General features: G+C 41.9%; 2 protein-coding genes across 3 annotated transcripts in view; both read left to right on the top strand.

Annotated features, from left to right (window-relative positions):
• Positions 1 to 15,335, top strand: part of RFWD3 (ring finger and WD repeat domain 3) — a 33,673-nt gene extending 18,338 nt beyond the window's left edge. For both annotated transcript variants that reach the window (XM_049864946.1, XM_049864945.1), the window contains exons 9-13: positions 4,840 to 4,990; positions 6,618 to 6,794; positions 8,471 to 8,685; positions 10,084 to 10,295; positions 12,125 to 15,335. In XM_049864946.1, the coding sequence (XP_049720903.1) occupies positions 4,840 to 4,990; positions 6,618 to 6,794; positions 8,471 to 8,685; positions 10,084 to 10,295; positions 12,125 to 12,268 (899 nt within the window). In that variant the 3' untranslated portion in view covers positions 12,269 to 15,335. The remainder of the gene's footprint in view (positions 1 to 4,839; positions 4,991 to 6,617; positions 6,795 to 8,470; positions 8,686 to 10,083; positions 10,296 to 12,124) is intronic.
• Positions 15,336 to 25,564: 10,229 nt separating this feature from the next.
• GLG1 (golgi glycoprotein 1) overlaps positions 25,565 to 27,411 on the top strand; it is a 162,052-nt gene continuing 160,205 nt past the window's right edge. The window contains exon 1 of the mRNA XM_049864940.1: positions 25,565 to 26,011. Coding sequence (XP_049720897.1) covers positions 25,595 to 26,011 — 417 coding nt within the window. The 5' untranslated portion in view covers positions 25,565 to 25,594. The remainder of the gene's footprint in view (positions 26,012 to 27,411) is intronic.

Here is a 27,411-nt window from a genome sequence, read left to right as displayed (position 1 = left end):
CAGTCTGCTTCTGTGAAGATTTACAGCCTGGGAAACCATGTGGGGCAGTTCTACCCTGTCCTATACAGTTTCTATGAGTCAGAGTCAACTCAGTGGCAATGAGTATAGTAATTTTTCTCTTTTAATGTATTTTGTGCATTTTTAAAATAATATTTTTGGTGAATGTTGCACAGCAAAATAGGCTCCCATTTGACAGTTTCTATGCAGTTGTTCAGTGACATTAATTACATTTTTTACAATGAGTCAGTGTTCTCTGTAGTTGTGTTCTGGTTGTTCTGTTTCCGGTGCTCTAATTTCCCTGCCTCCTTATCTTCTTATCTTTGCTTTGGAGTAATTGCTGACCTTTTAGTCTCATAGAGATGGTTTTTTAATGGAACATCATACTCACGGGTAGTGTCCTTTATTTTGTGCGCCAATCTGTTTTTTCACTATAAAGTGACCTTGGGATAGATTTCGTTCAAGGTTTAAAGAATATCTCAGGGTGGTAAGTCTCAGGAAGTCCTCTAGTTTCAGCTGGTCCAGAAAGTATGTTCCTTTTAAGAATTTGTGTTCTGTTACATGTTTTTCTCCTTTTCTATCAGAGTCTATCTATTGTGGCCCTGACGAGAATGGTCAGCAGTGGTAGCTGGGCACTGTTCAGTTCTTTCTGGTCTCAGGGTAGATGAGGTTGTGAATCATGTAGGCCGTTAGCCCTATTTTGTGCATTTTAAGCTTAGTTTTAGATTGTCTTACTGTTGAAAACCAAATCTTCCCATATGCTTAATTAAATCATTTGTATATGTTGCAGATGTTTTTTCCTGTTGTCTTCAGCATACGGTTTCTGCCAACAGTCAGGCCCCTTTGCTTTAGCCTGGTTTCCTGTTTCCCCACTTAGAAGTTCCATTCAAATATTTAAAAACCATGTCCCTAAAACTTCAGTACATATGGGGTTGGGAGTGGAATCCCTAGATTATTGTATATTTCTGTATTCACTGGCATTAGCTATGAGTCCAGAGGCTATCAGAGGCTCCAAAGGAGGAGAAAGTAAACAGGATTGTTTTCTATCTCCTGCACCCTTTCCCTTGGATCAGAGAAGGGGCAGTAGGCCTGTGGAAAGGGAGATGCCTATATTTACTTCCCTTGTCATTAATTGGAAACCCTGGTGGCGTAGTGGTTAAGTGCTACGACTGCTAACCGAAGGGTCAGCAGTTTGAATCCGCCAGGCGCTCCTTGGAAACTCTATGGGGCAGTTCTACTCTGTTCTATAGGGTTGCTATGAGTCGGAACCGACTCCACGGCACTGGGTTTGGTTTTTTTTTTTTTGGTTTGTCATTAGTTGCCGTCGAGTTGATTCCAACTCATGGTGACTCTGTGTGCAGAGTAGAACTGTTCCTTGGGCTTTCCAAGCCTGTGACCTTTTGGAAGCAGACCACCAGGCCTGTCTTCAGGGGTGCCTTAGATGGGTTTGAACCACAAACCTTTCAGGTAATAGCCAGGTGCTCAACTGTTTGCATCACCCAGGAACTCTGTAAACTGGATTGTTTATACAGAATGTGCCTATCAAATAAAGCCTTCTCCACAAATTAGAAAATATTATGTTTTGTATGCTCTATTTTCTCCAGTTGTTCTCCAAATTGAATATATTCTGTTTCTTTTTTCTTAATGTGTCTGTTTCACTCTGCACAGCTATCTCTGCTTAACAGCCTGCTGGTGCTAATTTGTCCTTATTCCTTGATTAACTAAGCAGGTACTCATGTTCCTTCGTTGATTTAAGGCCTGTAGTGTCCCTGTTTTTGTCTTTCTGGCTCTTCTGATTCTGTCAGGGGAAAATGCAATAAACTTTCGCCCACTTGGTTCCCTGGAGAAGCTGACGTATGATTCGAGGCAACCTTGAATTTAGAATTGGACAAATTCTGTTTTTGTATAACTAGGATAATAATAGGCATTTAATAAAAATAAATCTGTCATCATCTTATTAAGAAGACAGAGTAACAAATGTAAAAGGACTTCTTGTTTTTTCCCTTCAGGAACAATATGCCTTGATTAAGATACTTGAGATGCCATCTGTTTCATTCCATTCCAGACAGACAGATGTAGCATGTCATGATCACCTGACATAGAAATTACTTATCTCCACCCTTTATTTTTTCTGTTTGAATGTTTGTAATTCGGGAGGAATGTTCACTCTCTTTTTAACTTCTTTATTGACAGATAATTGACATACAAAAAACCTTTTATTTATATACTTCGATGAGCTTTGACACATGTACACACCCCTGAAACAATCACACAATCAAGATAATTAAAACCTCCATCACCCTGAAAGTCCCTTCTGCTTGTCTGTTCCTATCACCACCTCTTCATCCCCAGGCAACCATTGATCTCTTTTCTTTTGCTCTAGATCTATAAAAAAAAAAAAGATCTATAGATTGTTGTTATTGTTACTAGGTGCTGTCTAGTCGGTTCCGACTCATACTGTGTACAACAAAACAAAACACTACCCGGTCCTGTGCCATCCTCACAATCATTGTTATGCTTGACGCCATTGTTGCAGTCACTGTGTCAATCCATCTTGTTGAGGGTCTTCCTTCTTTCCTGACCCTCTGCTTTACCAAGCATGATGTCCTTCTGCAGGGACTGATCTCTCCTGATGACGTGTTCAAAGTATGTGAGACATCATCACACCATCCTTGCTTCTAAGGAGCATTCTGGCTGTACTTCCAAGACAGATTTGTTCATTCTTTTGGTAGCCTATGGTATATTCAATATTCTTCATCAACACCACAATTCAAAGGCGGCAATTCTTATTTGTAGTCTTCCTTATTCATTGTCCAGCTTTCGAACGCATACGAGGTGATTGAAAACATCCTGGCTTGGGTCAGGGACACCTTAGTCTTCAAGGTGACATCTTTGTTTTCCAACACTTTAAAAAGGTCTTTCACAGCAGATTTGCCCAAGGCAACAGGTCTTTTGATTTCTTGACTGCTGCTTCCATGGGTGTTGATGGTGTATCCAAGTAGAATGAAATCCTTGACAACTTCAGTCTTTTCTCCATTTATCGTGATGTTGCTTACTGGTCCAGTTGGGAGAATTTTTGTTTTATGTTGAGGTATAATCCATACTGATAGCTATAGACTTTGATCTTTATCAGTAAGTGTTTCAAGTCCTCTTCACTTTTAGCAAGCAGAGTTGTGTCATCTGCATACCTCAGGTTGTTAATGAGCCTTCCACCAATCCTGATGCCTCATTCTTCATATAGCTGAGCTTCTCAGATTATTGGCTCAGCATACAGGTTGAATAAATATGGCGAAAGGATACAACCCTGATGCACACCTTTCCTGACTTCAAACCATGCAGTATTCACTTGTACTATTTGAGTGGCTGCCTCTTGATCTCCGTGCAGGTTCCTCATGAGCACAATTAATTGTTCTGGAATTCCTAGTCTTTGCAATGTTATCCATAATTTGTTATGATCTACCCAGTCGAATGCCTTTACATAATCAATCAAACACAGGTAAACATCTATCTGGCGTTCTCTGCTTTCAGCCAGGATCCATCTGACATCAGTAATGATACCCCTGGTTACACATCCTCTTCTGAATCCAGTTGAATTTCTGGCAGTTTCTGTCGATAATACTGCTGCAGCTGCTTTTGAATGATCTTCAGCAAAATTTTACTTGCACGTGATACGAATAATATTGTTCGATAATTCCTGCATTCAGTTGGATCACCTTTCTTTGAAATAGGCATAAATATGGATCTCTTCCAGTTGGTTGGCCAGGTAGCTTGCTGTCTTCCCAATTTCTTGCATACATGAGCGAGTACTTCCAGTACTACATCCGTTTGTTGAAACATCTCAGTTGGGGTTCTGTCAGTTCCTATAGCCTTGTTTTTTTGCCGGTGCCTTCAGTGCAGGGTGGACTTCTCCCTTCAGTAGCATTGGTTCTTCATCATGTGCTACCTCCTGAACATGGACCAATTCTTTTTGGTATATTGACTCTCTGTTCCTTCCATCTTTTTTGATGCTTCCTGCATCGCTTAATATTTTCCCTATGGAATCCTTCACTACTGCAACTCAAGGCTTGAATTTTTTAAGTTCTTTCAGTTTGAGAAATGCTGAGCATGTTCTTCCCTTTTGGTTTTCTATCTCCAGGTCTTTGCACATTTTGTTATAATACATTTTCTTCTCGAACTGCTGCTTGAAATCTTCTGTTCAGCTTTTCTACTTCATCATTTCTTCCTTTCACTTTAGCTTCTCGACATTCAGGAGCAAGTTTCAGAGTCTCTTCTAACGTTGTTTTTGGTCTTTTCTTTCTTTCCTGTCTTTTTAGTGACCTCTTGGTTTCTTTCTGTCTGATGTCCTTGATGTCATTATATGATTCATTTGGTGTTCCGTCATTAATGTTCAACGTGTCAAATATATTGAGATGGTCTCTAAATTCAGGTGGGATGTACTCAAGGTCGTACTATAATCTGTAGATTAGTTTGTGGCTTTTAGAATTTTATGTAAATGAAATCATACAGTGTATAATTTTTTGTCTAGCTTCTTTTTCTCGTAACTTGTTTTTTGATTCATCCATATTGTGTATATTAATTTATTCCTTTTTATTGCTGAGTAGTATTCCATTTTACATGTATATACAGTGGATTTGTTTATCCAGTGACCTGTTGATGGTCGTTGAGAATGTACTTTTTAAATAAATTATTATAACCCTGGGAAATTTTTGTTTTCTTTATTTAACCAGCTGTTTCCCAGAGACTTAATTCCAAGAAAGGTGAGCAAAGGAGCTACATGAAAAGGTAGTTAACTTTGCCCTAAATTGACTTCCAGTGACCTATTTTACACTCTTATTTTTGCAGGCTTTGGTGTTAAGATGTTGAGTACTGCCAACATGAAGAGCAGTCAGTACATTCCAATGCATGGCAAGCAGATTCGAGGACTGGCTTTCAGCAGTCGGTCCAAAGGCTTGCTACTCTCTGCCTCCTTGGACAGCACTCTTAAACTGACCAGGTGAGTGCTTCAGGGAGGGAGAATGGGGCCTGAGCTTCTTGGGGTTGAGCAGCATGGAATTAGGATCCTGGGGATGATGGCCTTAGCTCTCTTTTTTGGTCCGAGCCATTCTCTTCTGAGATTCAGGCTCACTGAATTTAAAATATATATATTTTAAAAGTGACTACATCAGGTTACAGAAGAGTTTGTTACTTTAAAAATAAGTATTCCAAAATGGGCCATGTGGATGAGGGCAGCACCCTAGGGGTGGTGGAGTAACAACATGTAGGTAGCCTTGCTACCTTACACCATGGAGCCATGCCAGCTCAGGACTGCTTATTCCTGGCCTTTTACTTCTGTAATTCTGCCTGACAGAAGTACTCCCCAGGTACTTGCTCTTGCTGGGTTCCATGAATAGCTTCTTTCATACCCTCAGTTATGGCATTTTGTCCTCCGTATACTCTGAATATGAGCCAGATCTGCGTATGCTCGGTGCCTTTCTTTTTTTCTGTCTTTATTGTGATGAAAACATACACAGCAAAACTTCTGGGACTAGAGCTTCTGCATTTACAACTCAGTGAGGTTGATTACATTTTTCATGTGTCACCATTATTGCTGTCCTTATCCAAAACATTCCACCCCCCTTAACATTAAGTCATTGTCCCCCAAACAAGAGCTCTCCGCTCCCCCTTCCCTCCCACTCCTGGTAACTATTAATAATCTTTGGTTTCTACATATTTGCTTATTTCATGTAAGTGAGATCATACAGTATTCTTTTGTGACTGAGTTATTTCCTTCGGCATAATGTTTTCAAGTTCGTCCATGTTGCGACGTGCATCAGAAGTTCATTTCTCTGTACAGTTGCGTAATATTCCATTATATATTTATATACATATGTATATATATGCTACATTTTGTTTATCCATTCATCTTTTAATGGACATTTTGGTTGTTCCCACCATTTGGCTATTGTGTAAAGTGCTGCACTGAACATTGGTGTACAGGCCTTTATCTTTTAGGAAGTAGTTCTGACCAGATATCTGATATTTGACTTCCTATCTAGTTTCTGCAGCTAAATCTAGGGAAATCCTGATAGCATTACCAGTTTCGATAAGCCTTTTGACTTTATAAGAATGCTTCAGCTTAATTTTGGCCAAAACCTCACTGTGACATTTTGTATTTTTTTTTTTTTTTGAAGTATCATTTAAAAAGAAACTGAAAAAAAGGTTAAACATTAAAGTGTTAGTAGTGACAATCTCTGGATATTTGAATTATAGTTTACTTTTTTTTTCTTATATGTATTTTTTAATTTTTGTACACCGAATATTGATTGCCTATGTAATAGGTAACTGTGCAGAAAGTAGTAGGGGTAGGATGATGAATGTGTACTCTCTGTATGTACCTCTTCAATATCTTTTAACTTCCTGACAGCTCAAGAGGAAAACCTATGGTCCCCAAAATACAAATATTTTAGAATTAAAAGAGGTTATCTGGGGCAGTCCCTGGAGGAAATTAAGAATCCACATGGTCTAGGTGTGTTGGTGTGTTCTTAATGAGGATTATTAATCTTTAAATGATAGTTCTTACATCTTTGTCAGATATTATTGTTTTTACTACATAGTTGTCAAAGTCTTTTGTAACACCACAGCCTGGAGACAAATACTGTGGTCCAAACCTACAATGCTGGACGTCCTGTCTGGAGCTGCTGCTGGTGTCTTGATGAGAACAATTACATCTATGCTGGACTGGTCAATGGTTCAATTCTTGTCTATGACCTGCGAAACACAAGCTGTCATGTCCAGGAGCTAGTTCCTCAGAAAGCCAGGTAGGGAGCAGCTCACTTCCTCCCTATAGGTAGTAGCTTCCTCTTGGACTGTTACTGCTGTTGGCGCTGTCAGCATGGGGTCTTCCATGGTTGGTCAGAAATCTTCATGAAGGGTCATTTCTTTGTTATTGGCTGATCTAGTCTCACTTTAGAGTCGTTTAGATGCTTGCAGCTTGTGTTCGTGATACTTCACATGGTGGAAAGCTCTGGTTCCTAGTATGCCCAGGCTTGTGGAGTCCCTCATCACTCAACACGGTAAAATGAAGTTAGATCTCTGTTCAAAACCCAGCTCCACTACTCACTAGCTGTGTGACCTTGTTCGTGTTTCTTGGCCTCTTGTGGGCCTCGTCTGTAAAATGTAGGTAGCAGAACCAACCACATAGACTTGCTTTAAAAGCAATGTGTGTGGTATACAGTAAGAGATCAGTAAAGGATAATCCAAAAAAAAAAAAAAAAAAAGACTTTAAAAACTTTCCTAATCCAGAACCAAACCAACTTGGTCTGCAGACACCGTATTACTGTTATTTATAACAGAGTTTATAGAGTTAGGAGGTTTGTAAAGTCAACCCAAGGTCCGAAGATGGGTGGCCACCAGTATCACTGTGACTCCTCGGAATGTGTTGAGCGTCACTTGGGCATAATACTGTCCTGGGGTCACAAAGTTCTGAAAGGGGGGTGGGTGAGGATTGTGACCTGGATCAAAATGAAAAGTACCTTAAGAAAAATTCTCATTTTCAATTTCAGTATGTATGAAAAAGGGGAAAGAAGACAGCTAAACATAAAGATGATAAATATAGTAAAAATTATTTACTGAAGTCTAGACTCAACATGTTGGGGTCTTCTTTTCATCTGTGGGGGAGTGTGGGTGGAATCATGTTTCAGTGACGTGCTTCGTGGTCCCAAAGATGATGGATGTAAACTTACACAAATGTGAATTCCATGCAGACTAGGTAACTGCTGTTGATGTGGTGGGGTCCACATAGACAATAAAAGTAGATGGTAAGTTTTAAATAGCAAGGAAAAAACGTTTGCATGTATTATTTTTATTTTAGGTTGCTTTGGTTGGCTTAATTGTCATAGGAAAGATGAAATAAAACAGGCAGAGTGGTAGCTTTTGGCAGCTTCAGCAGAAGTTCATAGGAACGTAGTCTGTAGACTGCTGTTTCTGACAGGATTCTTAGTGTATAATCCTGATCGTGTGCTTGCAGAAAGAGATTTAGAGAGATTTCTTAATCCTGTTTTTGAATTAAAATGTAGTTGCTTGAGGCTGTATTTTGAATGAGGGGGTCTGTCACCTACAGCTTAGAAGCTTTATTAGATGTAAGCTATGTTTCCCTACTGGTTTTTCTTATGTATGGGCTAGCCCTGTTACCAGATGCTTCATACCAGTCAAGCCTCTTTGTAATTTGTGATCTCGTATCTATTAAATTTCCTAGTTGATTTTTACTGCTTTTAGACACCTGGCATCTTCCGTGAAATTACATGTAAAATATTGTGTATGTGCCCTTTTGTTCCTACAGAAAGAATTGGTAGTTTTTACCAGATGCCAGAGGATAGTGACCCACTGAAGGTTTTTAACCTCTTCTGTAGAGGTGGGGGGTCCTAAGGATTCCTTAGGTATCTGGAACAGTCCAAGTATCAGAACGTTGAGTATTATTCCTTTTCTTTCTCAACAGATGCCCTCTGGTATCCCTGTCATACTTACCTAGAGCTGCCTCGGCTGTATTTCCTTATGGTGGGGTGTTGGCTGGAACCTTGGAGAGTGCTTCCTTCTGGGAGCTAAAAATGGGCTTTTCTCATTGGCCTCATGTCCTGCCCTTGGAGCCAGGAGGCTGCACGGACTTTCAGACGGAGAGTACCACTCGGCACTGTCTTGTGACCTACAGGCCCGGTGAGTGTTGGGGTGTTTTCATGGGGCCTCCTGTGGTTTGTTTGGGAGTGAATTGGTAGAAGGGAGGAAAAGAGAGGTTGGCCCTACCCTTTGGACGGCACTGGTAAGCCCTTCATAGGCTAAAGCCCCTGGTTATGTTGCAGCTCTTGATAGAACAGTGAGGGTAGTAACTTCAAGTTCCTCCATAGAGCCTGCCTCCCTGCTCCTCACTTGTGTGAACTGGGACATATCCTGCCAGGTGTTCGCTGGAAGTGAGTTAGCCACTTTACAAGCCTCTGCAGTATAAAATGGTAGTGGAATCAGGAGGCCTGATGGGATGGCCATTGAGCCACTCTCAGATCAGTTTCATGTCTTCTGCTTGCCCCTCACTTCACCTAAGAGAAAGGCAGATGAAGGCAATCAAATAGGGCCCAGACTAGGGTGTTGGCTAGTAACTCATTTGAGGCAAGTGAAAGTAAGTAGAGAGAAGATGGACAACCAGGGTTATGTGGCCTAGCCAGGTGGACTTCACTGCCTCCTGAACCAGAGGTAGAACCCCTGACAGTCAGCAGACTCCAAATGGATCGAAATTCCTGATGAACCATATTGATAGTTAGGCAGATATTTGGTCAAAGATAGTCATTAAATTGGCCATGCTGCTGCTAGTTGTGGGTAGATGTAACGTTTTAAGTTTTGTTAGGACTGGAAACCTGTCTCAGCAGACTCTTCTGACTTTCTGGTTTTTAGTCATCCCATAAGTCCTCTAGTTCCAGGACCGAATTTCTGTGACTTGTATGGAAAGCTTGAGAACCCATTTTATTCCCTAGCTTTTGTTCGTTGTTAGGTGCTGTCAAGTCAATTCCAACTCATAGTCACCCGGTGTGACAGTAGAACTAGGCTGTGACCTTTACCTGAGCAGATCGCCAGCGCTTTCTCCCTTTGAGCCACTGGGTGGATTTGAAGCACTGACCTTTCAATTAGCAGCCGAGCACCTAACCCTTGTACCACTTTTTTAATAACATGCTTTCATTTTATAGAAGTGCACAATTCCAGGAGCTCTTGAAGTCCTCTCAGGTAAAGGGAAGTAAAAAGGCCTTTTATTCGGAACTCTGAACAATAAATCCGCAGACAGAGGTCTGGTGGAATACAGTGATTTTACTAAAAAAGGATAGCTCATGCTCAGAATTGTTTTTCTCGTGGGCAAAAACCTATTGTAGATAGCTTGCTTCATCCTACCCTAGGGCTTCTGAATTTCATTTGTGTTGTATTATTTCATTTTTGTTATTATGTTTGCTTTGTAGTTATTCTTGGTGGCTTAATACTCTCGGCTTTTTTACCCAGCTGAGTTATAAGTGAACTTGGTGTTTTTTTTTTTTTTGTATCATCCCCATGGGGCAACACTGATTCTCTGTCCTGTAGATAAAAACCACAACACCTTACGAAGTGTGCTGATGGCGATGTCCTACAGCCTGAATGACACTGGAGAACCAGTCTGCTCATGCCGTCCCATACAAACATTTTTTGGGGGACCCACTTGCAAGCTGCTGACCAAAAGTGCCATTTTCCGAAGCCCAAAGAATGATGGCAGCCTCCTGGTGTGTTCTGGGGATGAATCATCAAATTCTGCCCTGGTAAGCCTATTATTTTTTATTCACATAAAAGTAGTTTTGTATAAAGCGTTTTATAGACAAAAACACAAAAATTCGTATGTACAGTGGTGTCACTAGAGGGGTGTGGACTACACTGGGTGACGCTGTCAGAGGGCGTGACACCAAAATGACTGCCTATAAAAATATCCCTGCAGTTAGTTATAACAATAAAAACATTTTTTGTTAGCCCAGCTTATTTGTATCAATATACCTACAAGGCTAAAACCGTGTGCTTGTTTATTTTTTTAATATTCTAATGCACTGTGGTCAGAGCTATCATTATTACTCAATTACAATGATGCGTCACATCATGTATTTTTGTCTGCAGAAACTACAAGTATGTGCTGGTGTTTTTATAGTCGCTGATTTTGTCAATTTTTCTGGTGTTTTGCTACAATATTGTGGTAATTAGTATTTATGAATCTATCAATAACTTTTTTGAGAATAAAATAGTAGTAATTAAATGAAAAGGAGTGTTATATGGGAATCACGATTTATGAGTAACATTAGTACAGAAAACATTACTAAAGATTGTGTATGGTGTGGTATAGGAGGAGGTCCAAGGAGGGGGTGATACCATGAGTTACTACACTGGGTGACACCAACCCTAGTGACACCACTCTTTATATACAAACATCTTACATATGAGTATATAAATCAGAAAGTCAAAGTTCTTCTCCATAATCACGGTAAGTTAGTTAGCCAAAATTAATGTGCCTCTTTGATGTAATGCAGTGTGAAGCACCCGGCACATCCTACGAGATATCCTTGAACCTATTCTAATCAGGCCTATACCAGTGCTGTCCATTTAAGTTACGCTAGCCAGTTGAGAACTTGAAATGTGATTATTCTGACTGAAGAACTTAATTTTTTAATTTAATTTAAATTATTTTAAATGTATAACCATATGTACTAGTAGGCCTCCATAATGGGCAGCACCACTCTAGATTCTAGCACTTTCATTTACTGGAATTGCAGGGGATTGAGGAGCAAGTTACTGGTAGCACAGAAAGCAAACAGACAAACCTAGAATGTGGGCATTTTATACAAGAAACCAGCTTCTGCAACAAGTCAATGGCAGAAAAAAAGTGGGAGGTTGGATCTGCTCTAGATTCAGAGAGTTATTAAGGTTTATAACTGCCAAATGTAATGTGATCCTTGCTTGAATAGTGCTTTGAACCAGCCAAACAAAAAACTATCAGAAAATTTTGATTATGCACTAGGTGGTAGATAATACTAGGGAATTATTGTTCATTTTGTTCTATGTGATGACCTTGAGGTGTAAGAAAATGTCTTTTTTTTAGAGTAAAAATGACTTGAAGTCAGCAAAGAAAAAAATGAGATGGATAAAGCAAATATGGTAAAAGCTTAATTGTTTAATCTGAATGTTCTATTCTTTCCATTTTTGAGTGTTGAACTTTTTTTTTCATAATAAAACGTTTTTTAAAAGGGAAAGAAATCACCAATTAGAAGGTAGGTTCTATGAGGCTAGGGACAGGAACTTTGTCTTTTTGACCCTTCTGTCCCCCGGCCCTTAGAAGAGTGCCTGGCACATAGATTGAAGGAATGAGTGTTAGCCTTGCTTTTCAGATCAGTTTACAGGGGACTACTCACTGGTTACAGCATGTGAGACCATACCTGAACCACGTCAAACGTGTTGGCTTTGCTTTGTGAAGGTTATAGACTATCTGCTTTTCTTCCAGGCAGTGTTCTTTATGCAGCTCAGTCAGAGCTGTCTGATGATTTGAAAAAGCAAGTCCTGCAACGTATTTAACTGACTCCTAACCTTCTTCTCTGCTTGTCCTCTTTAGCTGTGGGATGCTAGCAGTGGCTCCTTGCTGCAGAAACTGCAGACTGATCAGCCTGTCTTGGACGTCTGCCCATTTGAAGTGAGCCATGACAACTACTTGGCTACCTTAACAGAGAAGATGGTCCACATCTATAGGTGGGAGTGACCATGGTCTTGAAGCCAGTCAGACATGCTGCTGGTTAATGTTAAAATGTTTTGCCAGCACCTAGCAGCCCTGCATATCACCTGCAACCCGGAACTATTGGGATCATGGTTCATTTGGATTAGTATGATTCTAGGACTTCAGGTCACTGAGACACTACAAATTGTGTCTGCTATGTCCATCAAGAAAATGCATGACTGGTAGTCCATCACATTCTCCTCTTGGCTTAAAAGCCTTCCTCGGTCTTTGTTGTTGGGTTGGAGTATGTTTATATTTGGTCTAATTTTCTGCTGGACCTCAGAGAGGGTCCTTGCAGCAGTTATTTAGGGTAGGCGTACACACCAAGCATTTTCTGGGATATGTATACTCTGAGTGGTCTTGTCACTTGGGCCGTTTGGCTTGGGGAAATGCCCCTGAAGAGATTAACCATCTTCTTGACGTTGCTTGGTGAATGTACAAGAGTCGTTCTTGAGCTGAACACAAGAGGGTGCTATAACACCTTGAGTAGGGTTTGATTTGTTTTTGGTGTCCGAGACTGACCACATTTTAGCACCTTGGTCTCTCATCCTCACAGAAGGTGTGACAAGACATATGGTGTGCTTTGTGGCAGTAACAGTTATGTTCCAGCATGTAGTGCGGGGAAGTTGGCAAGCCCAGTGGTGGAGGGGGCCGATGAGCCATAGATGCTCTCCTAATGCTAAGTGCGTTAAGGTCAACACATTGTGAGAGCTAATCAAAGAGACCAGTTGTTGAGCATTTGAGAAGAATCATTTTTTTTCTAGACAGCCTAGAATCTCAGGATTGGTTTTACTTAAGCTCCTGCTTTGAAGACCAGTTTTTCCCTCTCTAGGAAAAGATGAACCATACGTCAAAACTCTTACTTCAGTCTTCTGCAGGAACAGAGATAAGGAAGAAAGCGCTAAGAGAGGGCTTCCAACAGAGAAGCTGCTCAAACTGCTGTTGAGAACAGGAGAAGGATTTTTCCCTTCGTTTTGGAAAGAATTTATATCTGAATAAAGCCCTGGGAGTAAGGAGCTATTCTTGAGCATGTTTATAATTCCCAGATAAAGTCTTCCCTTGTGAAACTGATGTTTGATTCCATGTTCCTCTGATTTCCCTCCTTTTGTAACTTTTCTAAATGTTTTGCTAGTAAAATGGTTGTTCTCAGGAACATAATAGCAGTTGAAGGCCTGTAGATGGTGGGGAGATGCCCCCCACCTTCCATTTCAACCCTAGATTGTCCAAAATTGGGGGCTTTATTTTTTTCCCAACAGAGGGCTCAGTTTATATTTGTTTCTTTTTGGTAGCAAAGATCCACTGCCTAAGGCTATGCTGCTAAGCCACTCTCCACAACAGAACATGCCTCAAGGCTGGGCAGGTCAGTGCCCTGTTCTTGGGAACACAAAGGCTAACAGTATGCTTTTCTTAAATAATTGTGATAGAGATGTTACTATTATTTTTCTTATAAAACAGTTATGACCTGTGAATTCCTGAACTATTTCCAGAATCTTTCTCACCGGTTAGGGTTCTTGGGGTAGATTTCCCCAGAGTTCCAAGTTCCGGTTGTGCCTATTAGGGGGCCCTTATATTGGACACGTCTCCTTGAATTACTCCTTTTGCGTATTCCAAGACATTTTCCCCAAAACCAGCTTCCACGCCTGGGAAAAGAGCCTCTCAAAGGAGATAACCCTTTTTTAATATGTTGGTGATTAAGAGTGGCTGCCCAGGCCTGGGGTCCCAGTGGCCGGACAGGATCTGAATTAAAAAAACAGAACTCATCTGGTGTCAGCAGACTATCACAGAGAGGATGCAGGTGGTTAGGCCCTGGCTGCCTTTGTCTTTGGGCTGGGGCAGGGTAGGATTTGACTTGGTTTACCCCTGGCATCTCCGTGGGTGTGGGGTCAGAATACCTTGCTTTGAAGTACACTCATCTGTGATTATTGATTTTCCCTAAGTGTAGGAATCAGGGGACTTAATTGCCAGTGAAGTTCGGCGAATCTCAAGTCTTTCCAATCCTTGAATTCCTACAATAAATTTGGATGTTTTGGAAGCAGATTCATGTGGCTATGACTGATTTCTCCAAGGAAATCCCCCTTTTTGCCCCCACAGGAGCTTGCATCTGTAGACTAGGTTCTAGTCTCCCCTGCACCACCAGACTCTGCACCACCACATTCCCTTACCCATTTCTAAGGTTATTTTCTCATTTGAAGTTTGTGGTTCAGTGAGCTCAAAATACCTTCACATTTTATATATCTTTGTGCCTGCTTTGAAAACAGGACAACGGGATCTCTGTGTTCTATCTTTTAAAATTATATAAAAATAAAGAATTTGCCATGTGTTACAGCTTTTTTGTCTGTTTGTCTTTTGTCTGTTTGACCACCAGAGGAAGGAACACACCTGCCATCCTGGTAGATTTCTCTGTCTCGTGCAGTACTATCTATGTCTGAGCTATACGGCATGATCCCTCTGACGTGAACATCTTTAGCTGGCAGTTATATGTGACTGTTGCTCATGGGAAGCTGTGTGCCTCTTAAGAACCCCCCATACTGATCTTTTGTCTACTCTTAGACCTCAGAGTCTGGTGCAAACTACATTTTCCAGACTACTGACTTTCAGTTAATTTCTTTGAATGGGCAGTACTAGCAGGACACGGCAAATGGAAGGAAGAGAGAGGAGAAGACTATTTTATTTCTTGTAGTCTTTGGCAGCACTTCTGGCAATGGTGGCAGCAGGGAGCAAGTGTGGGCTCCTTGGTTCCTGCTCAGACAAGCACACTTCCAGCCACTTGCCTCAGTTTCTTTGTTCTGTTTGAGTTCAGGAATTTCTGTTGTTATGAGTCATGGTGTCCTGGGATTAGGCTGGAAAGGTTGAAAATATTTTCCAGCTGAACAGCAAGTGGAGTATACTAGATTCCAAGAGGGCTGAATCTATAGGTGTAAGCTTGCTACTGTAATGATAGTGGCCTTGTGGTATATTTGGTAAACCCCAAATTACTAAGAAACCCAACACTATTGTTTTCTCTCCCTCGGTGTTCTTCCTTTTGCCTCCCATCTCATTTTGGCTGTGTGTGAAATTCTGAAAATAGATGTTTTTGTGTCCTTGTCCTTTAATCAGTCAACTTGTGTTTGTTACTAACAGCCTCTGCTGCTTATTTATCCCTTGATAGTTTATGAAACCCCTTTCTATACATTAATTCATCCGTAAACAATGTTGTGGAATAAGTATTGTTATTCTGTTTTACAGAAGAAGAAACAGGTTAAAAATCTTAATGAAAAATGACATTTAGATGGTATTTAAAATTTGCATGTCCTGGTCTTTCTATTCTTGTAAAAGGGCTTACCAAGAGGCTGGACAGGGGTCATATTAATATAGAACTGGATTTGGATTAAAGGAAGTGTGGGACATTGAGGAGAAGGAAGCTCAGAACATGACTTAACAGATGTCTGGATAAAAAAGACCTGGAAGTTTTGCTACCTAAACTGAGCTGTGTAAGCTGCTGACAGTTGGATAGACTGTTGGTTAACAAAAGTTACAGGTGGGAGCTTACACGTGTTCGTGGAATAAGGGAGAGGATTTATTATGCCTTCAAAGCCTTTCCAACTCTGAGCTTTGTATCATGCCCATAGTCCCTGCTGTTTAAAACACCACCATGAGGTTAAAGGAGTGCTCCAGAAGGGCCCTGAAAAGTTCTTGGTTTTGAGCTCTGGTGGTACATTGATTGTTAGGTTAGCTAGCTGTTTCCTTAGGGAACAGATAGGAAGGAATGAGGGTCTTACATAAGAATTGGTGATACAGTGAGGGAAAGATAAGTTGAGACCTCTCTGAGAGGAATCACTGGAATCTAATCCCCGTGGGGTCTCGACACCTGACTTGTATCCCAGTGGAAGCTCTAAGATTGGCCATGACCCCTGTTCCTCTCATGAAGGGGTGATATTCTTACTGATGAGGTGAAATAAGTGATAGTACTTTGAATCCCTAGCCAAACAAAATGTCCCTGCCCTCAGCTTAGGTGAATCACTTGGCACATGAGTCAAGGACAGGAAACAAATATATTATCAGATATTAACATTTCTTTTCCTGATTAAGACCCAAAAGACATGAAATTTCCTTTAGGGTAGGGACCATGACCTGAGCTGCTTGGTAAATTGTCATAATGGAGGTAGGACAACCAAACCCCAGTTCCAGCTCTGCCTACACATATCCCTCCTTCTGGGTCTTAGATTCTTGGACTAGACAGTCACTGAGGTTTCTGTGAGACAGACAAGTTCAGGTCCTTTAGCTGGATCACTTGGGGCTGCCTGGAAGTATGTTATCCCGTCTTCATCCCTTGAGTCTTACTGACACTAAATCACTAATGCCTTTCTGGCTCAGTAGTCTATATAGAACTTTTTTTCTTCTAAGAAAAAATAGTGTATTTTAGATTGACATTTATGTAGTAGCTACATTTACTGAGGGTTTATTATGTGCCTGATGCCGTTGTGTGCTGTCAAGTCGGTTCTAACTCATAGTGGCCCTATATGATGGGGTAGAACTGCCCCATAGGGCTTTCTAGGCTGTAGTCTTAACAGGAGCAGATCACCAGGTCTTTTCTCTCATGGAGGAGTTAGTGGGTTCGAACCGCTGACCTTTTAGCTAGCAGCCAAGCGCTTAACCATTGCACCACCAGAGCTCCTTCCTAGTGTACTGTCCCTTTTATATGAAGGGGACTCTCAGATTGAAGAACTTTCCCAGGTATGATGCCCATGAAAGTTCACATCTCAGATCTCTGCCTGTGGGGAGCATAATTGACTGCTGTTCCAGCTGCTGAGCTCTGAAGCCATATACTGCATCCTTACCAAGGCCACGCTTCCCCAGGGTTGCTCCCAGCCAGTGACTGAGCATGACAGGGATACTAAGGCAGACCCATTCCTACAAGACATTGAATTCTGACTAACCCACCAGGATATCACAGCAAGCAAATAGTGGAGTAGATCATGGAACCCAGGTAGTCTAGGCTGGTTGTTAAAACCACAACACAGTCTCTAGAGCAGGTAATACATAGGTTCTTGGAAAGTAATGGCTGAATAAATGAATGATATAAAAATGATAGGTGGGTAAGGGATTAATTTTCCCTGGGGAAGCTTCAGAAGGGTTGAAACTTGAGAATGGCATTAAAGGCGAAAAATTTAAGATGAAGGTGTTAGAACTTCCTGGGCCAATGTTGCTTTTATTTGATCTTGAAATCAAGACTGGCAGGGACCAGTTCTGGGTTAGTTGTTGGGGCAAGCATATTCCTGGTTACCATAATCAGAAATTTTTGAAAGTTGTTCCAGGTGACTCAGCTGCACAGTCAAGTTCGGGAAAGCAGTCCTGTACTTTAAAAAGCTGCATTGTCCTCAAATGGGAAGAATTATAAGAAGTGAGATGAGAAAAATTGCTCTGCCTAATCACTTCTTTTCACCTTCCTTGCCCAAATAGTGGTGAGGAGGACTACTGGAGAGCTTCAGGAAAGTAAGAGCCTTTCAGCCATGTAGCAATAGGAGGCAGCAGCTTGACCAATTCAGTGTCTTCACTGATGGCACTTTGTATCCAAACAACACCATGCTGAGCACTGTGGGGGAATGAGTAGTTGAAGGCCCTACCTGTGCTAGCTCTTGTTTGAGGATTATATCATACCCTTGCTGAAAACCCTCTCAAGGATTCCCGTTACATTTAGGTTTGTCTTAGACCTTACTGCAACTGTTTTCTGTTTATCCCGTCTGTTCCTTATTACTTTATTTCCCCCTCCCCCTTTTGCCTTTTGGATTAATCAAGTGCATTTTTTTCCAGTTTTTTTCTCTCTTCTATTAGCTTTCCACTTCTACATTCTTGTATTATTCTTTTTGTTTACCCTTGACTCTAGGGCCTAGAGTTACAGTATGCATCCTTAGTTATATGCTATGGGAGTCATATGTTTTACATGTGTTATAAATCTCTTATTGTTTAAAACAGTTCATATTAAAAGGTCCATTATTTACTCTGCACTGCTCTTTGTTCCTGCAGTCCTATGCTTCCATATGGGATCATTTTCTTCAGCCTGAGGTTGTGCAGGTCTGCTAGCAGTGAACGATCTCAGCTTTTGTCTGTCTGAAGATGTCTTTAGTTCACCCTTTTTTATGGATGTAATTGTATTTTTTTTTTAATTTTTATTGAAATGAAATTCACCATCTTAACCATTTTTAAGTGGCTTTTAGTATAGTCACAGTATTGAGCAACCGTCATTACTAATTGCAGAATATTTTTACCACTCCAGAAAGCAACCCCATACCTCCAATTCTTCTCCCTGCCCTGGCAAGTATTAATCTACTTTCTGTCTCTTTTGCCTATTTTGGATATTTAATATGAATGGAATCATACAATATGGGGCCTTTTTTGTCTTGTTTCTTTCACTTAATATTTTCAAGGTTTATCCATGTAACATGTATCAGTACTTCATTCCTTTAAATGGCTGAATAATACTCCATTGCATGGATATACCACATTCTGTTTATCCATTTGTCAGTTGATGGACATGTGGGTTGTTTCTACTTTCTGATTATTATGAATCATGCTGCTGTGAACATTTTTGTGCAAGTTTTTGTGTGAACATATTTTCAGTTTCCCTGAGTATACACTGAGTAGTGGAATTGCTGGGTCATATGATTACTCTGTGTTTAACTTTTTGAGGAACTGCCAAACTTTTCCATAATGGGTACACCATTTTACATCCTTACCAGCAGCATATGAAGTTTCCAGTTTCTCCACATTTTTGCCAACATGTGTTAGCTGTTTTTTTTTTCCCCCCAGCCATCCTAATAGGTATGAAATGAGTCCTGGTGGCACAATGGTTAAGTCCTTGGCAGCTAACTGAGAGGTCAATGGTTCAAACCTCCCAGCCGCTCCGAGGGAGAAAGATGTGGCAGCCTGCTTCCATAAAAATTTACGGCCTTGGAAAAGTCATAGTGGTTATGATTTGCATTTCCCTAATGTTATGGATTGAATTGTGTCACCTCCACCAAAAATGTGTGTCAACTTGTCTAGTCCATGATTCACCGTATTGTGTGATTGTTTTCCGTTTTGTCATCTGATGTGATTTTCCCATGTGTTATAAATCCTATCTCTATGATGTTAATGAGGTGGGATTAGTGGCAGTTATGTTGATGAGGCAGGACTCAATCTACAAGATTAGGTTGTATCTTAAGTCAATCTCCTGAGATATGAAAGAGAGAATTGAGCCGAGAGACTGCCAACCACCAAGAAAGCAAAGCCAGGAGCATAGAGTGTCCTTTGGACCTGCAGTCCCTGTGCTGAGAAGCTCCTACACCAGGGGAAGATTGATGACAAGGCCCTTCCCCCAGAGTCAACAGAGAGAGAAAGCCTGCCCCTGGAGCTGGCAGTCTGAATTTGGACTTCAGTATCCTAGACCGTGAGAAAATAAATTTCTCTTTGTTGAAGTCATACACTTGTGATATTTCTGTTATAGCAGCATTAGATAACTAAGACACCTAATGACTAATGTTAATTTAAGTGAATTTCCTGGGCTTTTTGGCCCTTTTGTATATATTCTTTGGAGAAATGTCTGTTCAAGCCCTCTGTCCAGTTTGGGCTATTTGTAAGTTATTTGTAGGTGTTTTTTATATATCCTGGGTGCTAGACCCTTATCAGTGAGCCCTGGTGGCAAAATGATTAAGTACTCAGCTGCTAACCTAAAGGTTGGCAGTTAGAACCCACCAGCTAGCTGCTCCATAGGAGAAAAGACGTGGCTATCTGCTCCTGTAAAGATTACGGCCTAGAAAACTATGTGGCAGTTCTGTTCTGTCCTACGGGATCAATAGGAGTCAAAATCAACTTGATGGTACGAAACAACAAACATAGACCCTTATCAGATATTACTTTAAAGTATTTTCTTCTATTCTGTGGGCTGTCTTCTGACTTTGTTGATAGTATCCTTTGATACACTAAAGTTTTAAGTTTTGATGCAGTCCAACTGATCTTTTTTTTTTTTTCCTTTTATTACTTACGGTTTTGGTGTTATATTACCTTCATTTTTGACATACATTTCTCCTGGGTATAGAACTCTAGATTGGCAAGGGGGTTTTGTGTGTGTTTTTTGTTTGTTCTGTTTTCAATATTTCAGTGATGTTACTTCATTGTTTTCTGGATTCCATAGTTTCTGTTGAAAAGTATCTATTGGTCTTATTGCTTCTCTGAAGATGATATGTCCTTTTTTCTCTCTGTCTGCTTTTATGATTTTCTCTTTATCTTTTTTATTTTAAGCAATTTGGCTGTGATATGCCGAGATGGGGTTTTTTTTTTTTTTTAATGCTGCTCGGGATTCACTGAACTATTTTCATCTGTAGGTTGATATTGTTCATCAGTTTTAGGAAATTCATGGCCATTGTCTCTTCAGTTATTGATCCTGCCCCATCCTCTTTTTCTTTTGGGACTCTAATATGTATGTTAGACTTTTTTTTTTAATTGTGCTTTAAGTGAAAGTTTACAGTTCAAGTCAGTTTCTCATACAAAAACTTAAACACACATTGTTATGTGACCCTAGTCGCTCTCCCTACAATGTGATAGATCACTCCTTCTCTCCACCCTATATTTCCTTTGTCCATTCAGCCAGCTCCTGTCCGTCTCTGCCTTCTCATCTCAGCTCCAGACAGGAGCTGCCCACATAGTCTCATGTGTCTATTTGAGCTAAGAAGCACACTCCTCACCAGTATCATTTTGTCTTATACCCCAGTCTAATCTTTGTCTGAAGAGTTGGTTTCGGGAATGGTCCGGGGACCCTGACCTCTGGGGTCCCTCCAGTCTCAGTCAGACCATTAAGTCAGGTTTTTTTTCCTAGAATTTGAGGTCTGCATCCCACTTTTCTCCTGCTCTATCAGGGATTTTCTCTTGCATTTCCTGTTGGGGCAGTCCTCGGTGGTAGCCAGGCATCATCTAGTTCTTCCGATCTCAGGCTGATGGAGTCTCTGGCTTATGTGGCCGTTTCTATCTCTTGGGCTCATATTTTCCTGTCTTTGGTGTTCTTTATTCTCCTTTGCTCCAGGTGGGTTGAGACCAATTGATGCATCTTAGATGGCCACTTGCTAGCTTTTAAGACCCCAGACACCACTCACCAAAGTGGGATACAGAACATTTTCTTAATACACTTTGTTATGCCAGTTGACCTAGATGTCCCCTGAAACCATGGTCCCCAGACCCCCGCCCCTGCTATTTTGTCCCTCGAAGTGTTTGGTTGTATTCAGAAAACTTCTTAGCTTTTAGTTTAGTTCAGCTGTGCTGACTTCCCCTGTATTGTGTGTTGTATATGTTAGACTTTTTAATTGTGTCTTATATATCTCTTATATTCTGCTCTATTGTTTTCATTCTTTGCTTCCTTTTGGATATTTTCTATTGACCTGTTTCTAGTTCACTAACTCTGTCTTCTTCTGCCACACCCAGGCTGCTGTTAAAGTCATCTAAAGAATTTTTAATTAAGTTCTATAATGCCCATTTGATTATTTTTATAGATTCTGGTTTTCTGTTGAGATTCTCTATTTTTGATGTATTTTATTTTTTATTTTCTTTAACATATTAATTGCAGTTAGTTTAAAGTCCCCATCTGGCAAGTTCAATATCTCAATCGTATATGGTTTGTTTTTGTGGCCTTTTTTCTTTTGGGTTTTGGTTTTTGAGTTTTAAATTAAATTTAGCTGTGTTTTTAGCATGCCTCATCGTTTTTTATTCATGTTGGACTATGTGGATAAAAAATTATAGAGGCTGTGGATAATGTAGCAAGTTAAGGTTTCTTCCTGTTCACAGGGTACCGGTGGATCACTTTGTCCCATTGAGGCATGTTTTAGAGTTTATCAGGGTTGGTCTGTTGCAGTTTTGCCCTTTCTTCTGCGATGAGGCCATCACTCCTAGGGTGTTATCCTTTCTCCTTGGGTGTGGGCTTTACTTCTAAGATCTCAACTGAAAACGTGGAGTGTTTACCAAGGCTTCTATACCTCAGCAGAGTTTAAACTCTAACTTCTATTTCCCCAGCATTTATGGGGCTGTTGTAATCTCTGTTGAGTTTATTACTCTCTCAGCTGTTGTTTCCTTCTGGGTTTGTGTGCACAGCTTAAGAGTCGGCCAGCGACTTGAGAGAAATTTGTTTGCAGGTTTTTGCATTTTTCTCTGCATGTTCCTTTCTCTGCTATTTTGGGCCTTAAGTCTCAGTCACTTTGGGAGCTCTGAACTAGCTGTGTATCCTTAGCTCAGTCAGACTGCTGCTTTTTTACATGGGCTCTAGTCCTCCAAGCCACGGTTTGGACAGTAATACACTTGAGAAAAATTGGCTGCAGCTCCCCTATGTCCTTCCCTTTTCTCAAGGATTGTAACCCCTCATTTCCTGACTACAGTGGTTGCTTTCTGATCCCTTCCAAAAGATGTTTTATATATTTTATCTAGCTTTTATAGTCCCTCCTGCCCCAGTGGAAATACAAGCTCTTAGTCATGGTTGGAACCAGAAGTCTTCCCAATTACATATATATGGGGCTTCCTACAGGGTCCTGTATGGTCTGGCCCCTGGCTAGTTCTCTAGCACCTTCTTCTTCCCTCATATCAGTTCAGCCACACAGGCCTTCATTCTGAATGCTGAACATGCCTAGCTTATATCCACTTAAGGACCTTGAACTTGTTTTTAATCTCTGCCTGGAACACTTTAGATCCAGTTCTTTACATGGATGTCATCTTTATGCCAATTGGCTGTTAGCTCAGTTATGACTCAGAGATCCTTTCCCTAGCTGCCTTTATAGAAAAGCCCCTCCCCACTCCAGTCACAACCATATCTTTTATTTTTTTCATAGTACTTAGACTATCTGAAATTATCTTTTTGTTTACTCTCTTGTTCTTTATCTCTTATATAAGTTAGGTCTTGAACAATGCCTAGCATACTAAAAGAAAAAAAATAAAAACCAAATACCTACTGAGTGAATGAATTGGGAAAGTGAATATAAGGAACCAAGGGGTATAATAAAGGTTAAAATGAATTCCTAGTTTGTGAGAGAGAGAGTATGTTTTATTGAAAATTCAGTGAGGCCAGGAGACCTGGGTTAGGTCAGCCATCTTCCCACTGGCCTGGGGCTTGTATAAAGTCTAGATTTGCCTGACAGCCTGAGCTAGCCAGCTTTCCAGATTTCTCTTGGCTTCTTGCTTCTTGGTCACTGTGATTTCACGATAGGCACATATACTCCTTCTTATCTCCAGAGGCAATCTGTGGCTGGGTATAGGGTTTCCTCAATGCAGAGTGAGAGATAAGCAACTGCTGGCTTCTCTGAGCAGATTGTTGCTGTCTCTAGTCTGCCTGACTGAGTCTTATCTGTGCCATGTGTCTGCTGATGAGCATGTACATCTATCTGGTCTACGTTGGACTGCTTTAGTAATACTCAAGATTGGCAGTAGCCTCAGAACTATTTTTTTGGCAGTAAGCCTGAATGACTGTTAGTGGAGATGCCAGCATGCCCTCAGCCACAGTGGGCAGGTTGTGTCTCCAGAATATTCTCAGTTTAGGGTTTCCTTTTGGGGGTCCCTGAAACCCCATGAGACTTCTCAGGGTCTAGTTATATTTGATCTGGCCATGACTGTTCATCTGTGGGTCGGGAGAGCAGAAGCTACAGCTTTGAACATGGATGACTGATAGGGATCACACATTCCAAACTGCCCTCAGTACAGCCTGAGTTCTATGTGGGAAGGTGCTGCATTGGCATAGTGTGATAAAAGTGTACCAGAAAGGACAATGGGAAGACCCAGTAATTCTGGTCCCAGGCTCTCTACTAGCTGGCAGAAATTTAACCTCTCTGCAGAGCTGTTAACATCACTGCCCCTTTCCTGTTAAATTAGAAACCAGTCCAACCAAGGCTGAAATGACAATGGATATGAAGACACTCTGGGAAGATGTCATCTCTCCTAGGAAGACTAGTCACTAGTGTGTGGTGAAAAGAACCAAACTTGCCGGGAGGTGCTGCTGAAAAGATGCTGCATGCAGAACAGCAGGAACAGTTAGGGACATGCAGACTTAACCAGAGTCCCTAAACAAGCATTTTGCTATTTTCGTCTTTTAAACATGAGTTTAACTTCTAGCTTAGAATCAGGACTTTGATGCACAGTTTCACAGTTTATTAATAATACTGGCTATAACTTTTTTAGGTCCCTGTGGGTATTGTAAGCTAAGGGTTGCTAGGATTTGGAATCCACTAGATGGCAATGGGTTAACAGGTATTGTAAACCCTGGTGGCACAGTGGTTAAAGGACTGGGCTGCTAAGCAGAAAGTTGGCAGTTCAAACCCACCAGCTGTTTGTTGGAAAAGGATGTGGCAGTCTGCTTCCATAAAGATTATAGCCTGGGAAACCCTATGGTGCAGTTCTCTGCCCTATTGGGTCACTGAGTGGGAATTGACCCTACAGCGCTTTTTTTAAAATTGTGGGCCAGGGTCTCTAGGTGGTGCAAAAGGGTTTGTGCTCTATTGCTAACCTAAAGGTTGGTGATTCTAACCCACGCAGTGCTATGCAGAAGAAAAGGCCTGGTGATCTGCTTCATTAAGATCACAGCCAGAAAACCCTGTGGAACAGTTCTACTCTTTAACACATGGCAGTCGCCATGAGTCGGAATTGACTTGAAGACAACATTCTGGGTCACCACTTTTCTTATTTCCATACTTCGCAATTACATGTTAAATAGAGCTTCTCCTCGTCTTTTTTCAGATAAGAAAATGAAGTTCAGAGAAGTTAAAAAGACTTGTCTGGTCTGCCGAAACTCAAGGATTATAACCCAGGTCTTTTGTGGCTCCGGAATTTGTGCTTTTTTATTCAGTACTGTTTTGCTCTTTGGGTAAGAAAGGCTTTTGAAGCAGATGGAAGGGAAGGAGAGATGCAAGAGAGGCTCTTCGTTTCTAGAATACTGGTTGTGTAAAGTTCACCTCTACATACATAAAGTTACCTTTTTTCCCCCAAAAAATCATTGAACCGGCTACATATTTCACCGGCCATCTTGGTTGTGGCAACCCCAATTTCTTTTTATTTTTCTGTGATGACAACCAACGGAATTAGGCAAAGCTGCCCTACCCAGGCTTTTTACGGAGCGCCAGCAACTCCCCGAGTAAAGAGCGCCTTTGGAGGCCCGCGGAAGTCCAGGGCGTGGGCTTCTGGAGCCTAGCCACCTCCCTCGCTGTGCTCCCATCCCACAGGTCGGCGCCGGCCTGGGCGGGGCTTTGTGGGCTACGCCGGCCCACGCCCCGACGCCCCGCCCACTATTTAAATACGCGGCGCCGGCGTGTGCGTCGAGATCGCCGCGGATCCAAGATGGCGGCGTGTGGACGTGTACGGAGGATGTTCGGCTTGTCGGCGGCGCTGCAGCTGCTGCTGATCGCCGCGGCCGGGGCCCAGAAAGTCCAGGGCCAGGGCGGCCACGGCCAGGGCCAGGGCCCGGGGGCCAACTTTGTGTCCTTCGTAGGGCAGGGTGGAGGCGCCGTGTCGGCGGTTCAGCAGCTGCCTCAGTCACCTCAGCTCCAGCAGCCTCAGCAGCAGCAACCGCCTCAGCCGCCGCAGCCGGCGTTCCCGGCGGGTGGGCCTTCGGCCCGGCGCGGAGGAGCGGGGGCTGGCGGGGGCTGGAAGCTGGCAGAGGAAGAGTCCTGCAGGGAGGACGTGACCCGTGTGTGCCCCAAGCACACCTGGAGCAACAACCTGGCGGTGCTGGAGTGCCTGCAGGATGTGAGGGAGGTGAGGAGGCGGGACGGGACCGGGAGGGCCTGGCCTGGTGCAGGCCCGAGGGTGTCGCCGGCCTTGGAAGGCGCTGACGCTGGTCTGCTGCTGCTTCGCTTCCTCCTTGCCGCGCTCGATCCTTTCCTCCCTGCCTCTCACTCCCTGGCGCATTTGGGCAAGAGGATCCCACCCCACCCCTCCGTTCCTTGGCTCCTTTTTCCCTTCCTGGTGCCGGGGTCTGGAACGTAGATCCCAACTCGCCTCGATCGGCGAAGGCCCAGAGCGTGTTTGTTTGCTCCTGTCTTTTGTGTGATGCTCAGTGCAGAGTGGCTCTTTGCCGAAGACCGGCTTAGGATTTTGCCATTCCGTTTAGACTTGGGCAATTCGCAGCAATACGTTTATACCTGAAAAATGGTTGGCGTACTTAAACTGTTAAAGAATGATCGGCTGCTTGTTGGCAGTGGATAAGGTTTTTTAGGTAACTTCGGTTCTGTTCTGATGTGTGTTGTAGTCAGCAGGAGGATTTACTGTCTTTACCCCATTCTTCACCCCGTGTTTATTTCTCTGGTGCTGAAACTAATGTATGCCTTTTGTGCTTCACTTCTTTTGGTCAGCTTGTAGTGAATCTATGTTTAAGCTATTACGCCAAGTGACTTGGAACCCTAAAGCGTGAAAGGTTGGGGCAGCATTTGAAGCTGTAATACTACACAGTATTTGTGATTGGGCCTTGGGGGCTTGCCTTTCTGACGTCTGAATATGATTTTAACGGTAACTCTTAATGAGATCTAGATTTGCTATTGTTTGATGTGATTCGGCTTAGTGACATTTGAAATTATTTTTCTAGATTTATTGCTACAGACATAAGCATGTGTTTGACAGTTCTCAAAACTGGGGAGCAGGTCTGATAGGGATACTTTTTCAAAAGATGATGTTGCTAGTTGCCTGTGAGTGGATTCAGACTAGTGGTGACCCACCCCACGTGTGCAGCGTAGAACTGCTCTATATGGTTTTCAAGGCTGTAACATTTTGAGAAGCAGATTACCAGGCCTTACTTCTGAGGCATCTCTGGGGGAATTTGAACCGCAAGCCTTTCTGCTAGTAGTCCGGTGCTTAAACATACATTATTAGCCCCAGAGATTGACAAATAGAATAAAGCTGTTGCTTGGTACGGTTTCATTTAGAAAATTGTGTCACCAGAATTGTCCAAGGTATTCGAGGCCACAGGAAGACCACAGGTTTGTAGAAAATTGCTACTCTTGGCAGTTTCGTCCACTTCATCCCATTGTGAGAGTTGCTGTATGCAGAATAATTCAAAAATAATTCAGAAAAGACACAGATAATCAGGAGACAGAGAGGGAGGAAGTTTCCAGAACCACTAGAAATAGGGGCCTTAGATGACTTCTCATCTACAGCTCAAA

The sequence above is a fragment of the Elephas maximus genome, chromosome 21, assembly GCF_024166365.1.
Source record: "Elephas maximus indicus isolate mEleMax1 chromosome 21, mEleMax1 primary haplotype, whole genome shotgun sequence".
Lineage (NCBI taxonomy): Eukaryota > Metazoa > Chordata > Mammalia > Proboscidea > Elephantidae > Elephas > Elephas maximus.
Note: the sequence above shows the minus strand (reverse complement) of the source record. Positions and strands in the feature narration are given on the sequence as shown.